The sequence below is a fragment of the Spermophilus citellus genome, assembly GCF_964194105.1.
Source record: "Spermophilus citellus genome assembly, chromosome: X".
NCBI classification, from domain to species: domain Eukaryota; kingdom Metazoa; phylum Chordata; class Mammalia; order Rodentia; family Sciuridae; genus Spermophilus; species Spermophilus citellus.
This window is the reverse complement of record NC_138190.1, coordinates 4,920,893-4,926,892: the sequence shown is the minus strand read 5'-3', so window position 1 is coordinate 4,926,892 and position 6,000 is coordinate 4,920,893. Positions and strand designations below refer to the sequence as shown.

The window sequence follows — 6,000 nt, the reverse complement described above, 5'->3', positions numbered from 1 at the left end:
CACACAAAGCCCATGCAGCCACTCCTTTCACTTTGACCTTGGAAAACACACACTAACCACCAGAAGCAACCTCTGCTTACCAGGAGAGAAGGAAAGAGGAGTTCAACTGTGCAAATCAGATATAAGGATTTTATGCTTCTCCAGCTCAATGTCTGGGGAGTCTTTCTAGGGTGCTTTCTACTGTTTGTATGACTAAGTATGTGGTTCAGAAGAGCTCCTAAGGTTTTTGAAAACGTCAGTCTGCTCTGACTTCTGGCAGGGCAGCTGCTCGAACACACTGCGTTTATAGACGTGCCAGGTCTCGATTCTTTTGAAGTGGTGATGTTTGCAACCCATTGTTAAATAAGGCTCTGCTTCCCGTCTGGCAGAGCAAGCCTCCTGTCTGTCTTCCTTGGGGACCCAACAGGAAACGCAGGCCTGTGGTCCCCAGAGGAAGCAGGCCCAGGATCTGAGCTCCAATTGTACAAAGCAGATGAGCCATTGAGGTGGGAGGGAAAAGCAGTGTTCTCCCCTAAATGAAGAACCCCTGCAAACAAAAAGGACACCTTCACATTGGTTGATTGAAAATAATTGAAACAGGGTGCCATCTTGCAGGCCTGTTATTTCAGTTACTTGGAAGTCTGAGGCAAGAGGTTCATAAACTGAGGTCAGCCTGAGCAACTTAGTAAGACCCTGTCTTAAAATAAAATAATACACAGGGCGGGGGAGATGGCTGTTTTGGTCAGCCTTTTTTTGCTGCTGAAAGACCTGACCAGAAAAACTGTAGAACAGGATAGGTTTATTTAGGGGCTCACAGTTTCAGAGGTCTCAGTCCCAAAGTGGCTGGCTCCATTCCTTGGGGATCAAGTTGAGGCAGGACATCATGGTGAAAGAGTGTGGCAAAGGGTGGTCGCTCACATGATGATCAGAAAACAGAGAGAAACTCCACTCTCCAGATGGAAACTATATACCCTGTAGCCTTGCCCCCAGTGAACCACTTCCTCCAGCCACACCCCACCTGCCTCTAGTTACCACTCAGTTAATCCCATCAGGGAATCATTCACTGATTAGGTTAAGGATATAACCCAATCATTTCTCCTCCAAACCTCCTTGCACTGTCCGCACATGAGCTTTTGGGGGACACTACATCTAAACCATACAGTAGCTAAGTGGTATATGACAGAGCTGGTGTCTTTTTCTTTCTTTCTTACATTCTTTCCTTCTCTTTTTCTGTACTGGAATGGAACACCCAGGGCCTCACACTTGCTAGGCAAATGTTTTACTGCCTTTTTTTTTTTTTTCCTTAATAAAAGCCACAATCTAGAGGGGACTCTTTTATACATCCTTAAATAATTTAAGAGGAAAACAGCTTTATTCTGTTTGCTATCATTAGTATGCTATAATTTTTAAAAATTGTTTTTTGGTTGTTGATAGACTTTTTAAATTTATTTATTTATTTATTTATTTTTTAAATGTTTATTTTTTAGTTGTAGTTGGACACAATACCTTTATTTTATTCATATATTTTTATGTGGTGCTGAGGATCTAACCGAGGGTCTCACTGTACAAGGGAAGAGCTCTACCGCTGAGCCACAACCTCAGCCTCCAAATTTTATTTATTTATATGCAGTGCTGAGAATCGAACCCAGTGCCTTGCACATGCCAAGCAAGTGAGCTGCCGCTGAGCCCTAGCCCCAGCCCCACAGTATGCTATAATTTTAAAAACTAGTTTTCTCTTATTTTTTATTCAAAATTATTTTAACTGGCACATAAAATATAAACATTGTACATATTAATGGGACATCATGTAATGTTTTGATACATGTATATGCATTGCATTAATGTTTAAATCCAGTTAACCATGTCTATCACCTCAAATATTTATCATTTCTTTATAGTGCAAACTTTCAAAATCCTTTCTTCTTGCTTTTGAAATGTTCAGGTCATCACTCTACTGTGCAATGGTACATCAGAACTTCTTGCTCCTATCTTCAATATAACTTAGGATCATTGGTCAGTCTCTCCTCATCTGACCCTTACTATCCCTGGCCTCTGGTAATCACCATTCTGCTGTTTCTTAAAGAATTATCTTAATGAAATTCACTACCACCCCCACCTCTGACCCCCAATACACACACTGGGAACCCAGCCCAGTGGCACTCTATCACTGAACTGCATCCCCAGCTCTTTTTTATTTTGACAAGGTTTTGTTTAATTGCTGAGGCTAGCCTCAAACGAGATCCTCCTGCCTCAGCCTCCCAAGTAGCTGGAATTACAGGAGTGCAACTCTGGGCTTGGCTTTCTGAATTTTAAATGAAAATTCTACCTCCGCGGGGTTGTTCCAATTGGGGAGAGTGACTATGCACAAAAGACTGTTTTAACCACATGGTTACTTGGGAGAGATGTTTTTATAGACATGAGCCACAGTTGATGCATACATGCGTGGAGCCTCAAAGGCATCAATATCAGAATCTGAGAGTCCAAACAGTGGCTGTCTGTCCCGAGGCACTGTTTTCTAGCAGGACCAGCCCAGACGCCATGGTAGATTTGAGGCTGTAAATTCTGGAGAATTAAACCACGGGGAAGGGCTGGGGAAGGGGGAAAGCTGACGTCCCCTACTTCTGGTTTTCTCCCCTGCCCCTCCTCCTGCAGATCAAGCCTCACCCTCGTGAGGCCTCGTGGCCTTTGCAGAGGGCGCACAGCCCCCACCAACCCTGGCGCCTTTTCTGCAAGCACGGCGGGGGGGGGGGGGGTTAGGTGGGGGAGAGGCCCAGGGCACATGATGTCCCCCTCCCTCAGCCCGCCCGGCACATGACCTAGGCTGGCCAGCGGGGTCCTGGCAGACCCGACCGCATCCCGGAGCCGGCCCATGGCCTCCCCGCGCTTGGGGACCTTCTGTTGTCCCACTCGGGACGCTGCCACGCAACTCGTGCTGAGCTTCCAGCCGCGGGCGTTCCATGCGCTGTGCCTGGGCAGCGGCGCGCTGCGCCTGGTGCTGGGCCTCCTGCAGATGCTGCCCCGGAGCCGACCCGCCGGTCCCGGGGCCCCTTCCACCTCCCCGCCTGCCTCGGCCCGCATCCTGAGGGCCGCTGCTGCTTGCGACGTCCTCGGCTGCCTGGGTAAGGGCGCGGCCCACCGCTGGGACACACTTCGTGCTGGGTGGAGGGAGCGCGGTGGCCCCGCGACGGAGATCTGCTCCGCGCCCGGCCGGTGCCAGGGCTCGCGCGTCTGAGCGCTTCTAGCACCGAGCCGCGAGCTGGGGAGGCCTTTTCATTCTAGGAACTACTCTGGACGACCAGGGGATTCTGCAAAGCAAGAGGGAAAAGTTCAGGTCTAAGGATCATTGCTCGTATTTTGAAAATCATTCATTGTGTTTGTTATTGCGAACTTATTAGGAAAACCTCGGTCAGTGTTGTTAAGGAAAGTCTAGAAAATAAGGCGCGTGCATCCAGCAGAGACCACCAGTTAACATGTGTGGGCGTGCGCACCTTGCTATTTTGTACCTACTTTGTACCATGTCTTCTTTTGTGCGTTATTTATTTTCTTTTTACCTGAACCCTTCCTTTTGCAGTGCTGGGATGAGCCAAGAGCCTCAGGCAGGCCCTACCACTGTGCAACGTCCTTGGGCTGCCCCAGGTTTGATTTTTACCCAGGTGTGCCAAGTGTAGACTGCAGAGCAAATCCCTTCTGCTGAGCGTTTTCTGTAACTCTTCTTCCCCCACCAAGGAACGGTTTTACATTTTAAAATGATTTTTCAAATCAAAGCAGATTTGCTGACATGTGCATATACATGAATTTCAGTGTTAGTGTCCATAAATAAAGTTTTACAGAACACAGCTAGGCTCTGCATTTCACCTCATCTAGGACCAGATCTGCTCTACGAGGACATGGTGGAATATTGGGCAGAGAAAGTATCACCACAAAGCCAAAGATGTTTACTATCATCCCTCAAAGGAACAATTTTGCCAAATTCTGCTTTAAGCATGACACATTTTATAGAATCTGTTTGAAACTATAGCATGACACCTTTTATAGAACTCTAAAGTTGACTTTTGCCATTTTGTTTAACTTTTTGTTGGAAAGTTCCCAACATACATCAATGTAGATATGACATATAAACAACCATCATGGATCCTCACGTACTCTCCACCAGCTCCCTGTACTTGCCCTTCTCCCTCCTTACTGGCTTAATTTGAAGCACATTTCAGACTTCATATCATTTCATCCATTCAGATCTGAGTATAGAGCACTAAAACATAAAAACTCTATTTATTTGTTTATTTTTGTGGTCCTGAGGATTAAACTCAGGGCCTTGCACATGCTAAGCAAATGCTGTATTCCTGAGCTACATCCCCAGCCTTTTCCTCTCTACCTTTTAAAACTTTTTCCAAGAACTACAAAGCAATTCTACTGGCAATTCCTTTATGGTCTTATTTAGTAACTTTTTATTAGTTTTCACTAAAAAAGCTTCTCTCTCTCTCTCTCTCTCTCTCTCTCTCTCTCTCTCTCTCTCTCATTTGATTCACAAAAAGATCCTTTATTTCTGGGAGGCAATTTTGGGTCCCAGCATTCCTAGCATCATCTTCTCTTTTATCCACTGTCAAGGGAGGGCTACCAAAGTGTGGGTTTCAGCACAGCCCTGATTAGATGAGAAGCGGCAAGAGTAAAAATGCTACTAGGGCTGGGCATGGTGACCCATGCCCTATAATCCCAGCAACTGGGGAGGCTGAAGTTGAATAACCACAACTTTGAGGCCAGCCTGAGCAATTTGTGAGAACTTGTCTCAAAATCAAAAGGACTGGGAGTATAGCTCAGTGGTAGGTTGCCCCTAAATTTAATCTTCAATCCTTAGAACCACCAAAAAACAAAACTAAATGCTGATTGGGGTTTTTAAAACAGGTTGCTGGTATAGCGGTGCATGCCTGGGAGATTGAGACAGGAGACCTGGAAATTTAAGGCCAGCCTGAACAGTTTAGCAAGGTCTGTCTCATACAAATAAAAAAAAATCCAACCCTTTTTAAAAATGTTATTTGATACAGAGTCTCGCTAAGTTGCCCAGGCTGGCCTCAAATTTGTGATCCTCCTGCCTCAAACCCCTAAGTCACTGAGATTACTGTTGTGTACTACTGGGCTCAGCTAAACATAAGAATTTTAAGCATATTTAACCCTGGTGTTATTATCAATTTAAAATAATTAAAAGCAATTTCTTAATGTTGCCAGTGTTTGTTCAGTTGTCCCATAAATGTTATTTTATAGTGGGTTTGTTCAAGTAAACACTCAAATTCTGCCCATACTTTGTAATTACTTGATGGTGTTGACCTTGTTGGAACTTTTTTTTTTTTTGTAATGTTTATCTTGAGGCAAAGCCTATGAAGCCTGTATTAACTGCCTTGTGTACCCTACTTTGAGCTGGTACCTGGACACAGGTGTTGTGTATCCCAGGACCCATTTCTGTTCTGTCCTTTTGCCCAGAGTGACAAAAACATGATTGAAGAACCTCCAGACCTTGACTTTAAATAAATACTATGTAACCTCAAGTCATTTTCTCAGACTTGAAGAATAAGGCAGGAAAGGAATTTTCCTTCTATTAGGGATAACATCATTTTTTTTTAAAGAGAGAGTGAGAGAGGGGAGAGAGAGAGAGAGAGAGAGAGAGAGAATTTTTAATATTTTTTAGTTCTCAGTGGACACAACATCTTTGTTGGTATGTGGTGCTGAGGATCGAACCCGGGCCACACGCATGCCAGGCGAGCGTGCTACCGCTTGAGCCACATCCCCAGCCCCAGGGATAACATCATTTTGGTGCAGGATTATTCAATGAAACATTTGTTTTCTTCCTGATTCCACTAAGTCATTTTTTAGGAAGAGATCTTAATAGTAGTTTATTTCTGTTACTTGAATATCTGGAAATAAAGATATAACCAAATATATTTTCAGAGTTGGTGGAAGAACACCGTGTCCTTTAAAGAGGGAGGTGGAAGATGTTGTAGGAAAATGAGCAGAAGTTAGGAGAAGGCCAGA

The 6,000-nt window shown here is 44.7% G+C and overlaps 1 protein-coding gene across 1 annotated transcript in view; it reads left to right on the top strand.

The window, feature by feature from the left end:
- The first annotated feature begins 2,742 nt into the window (after positions 1–2,742).
- GPR143 (G protein-coupled receptor 143) overlaps positions 2,743–6,000 on the top strand; it is a 39,189-nt gene continuing 35,931 nt past the window's right edge. Inside the window, exon 1 of the mRNA XM_081278300.1 lies at positions 2,743–3,098. Within this exon, the coding sequence (XP_081134426.1) occupies positions 2,849–3,098 (250 nt within the window). The 5' untranslated portion in view covers positions 2,743–2,848. The remainder of the gene's footprint in view (positions 3,099–6,000) is intronic.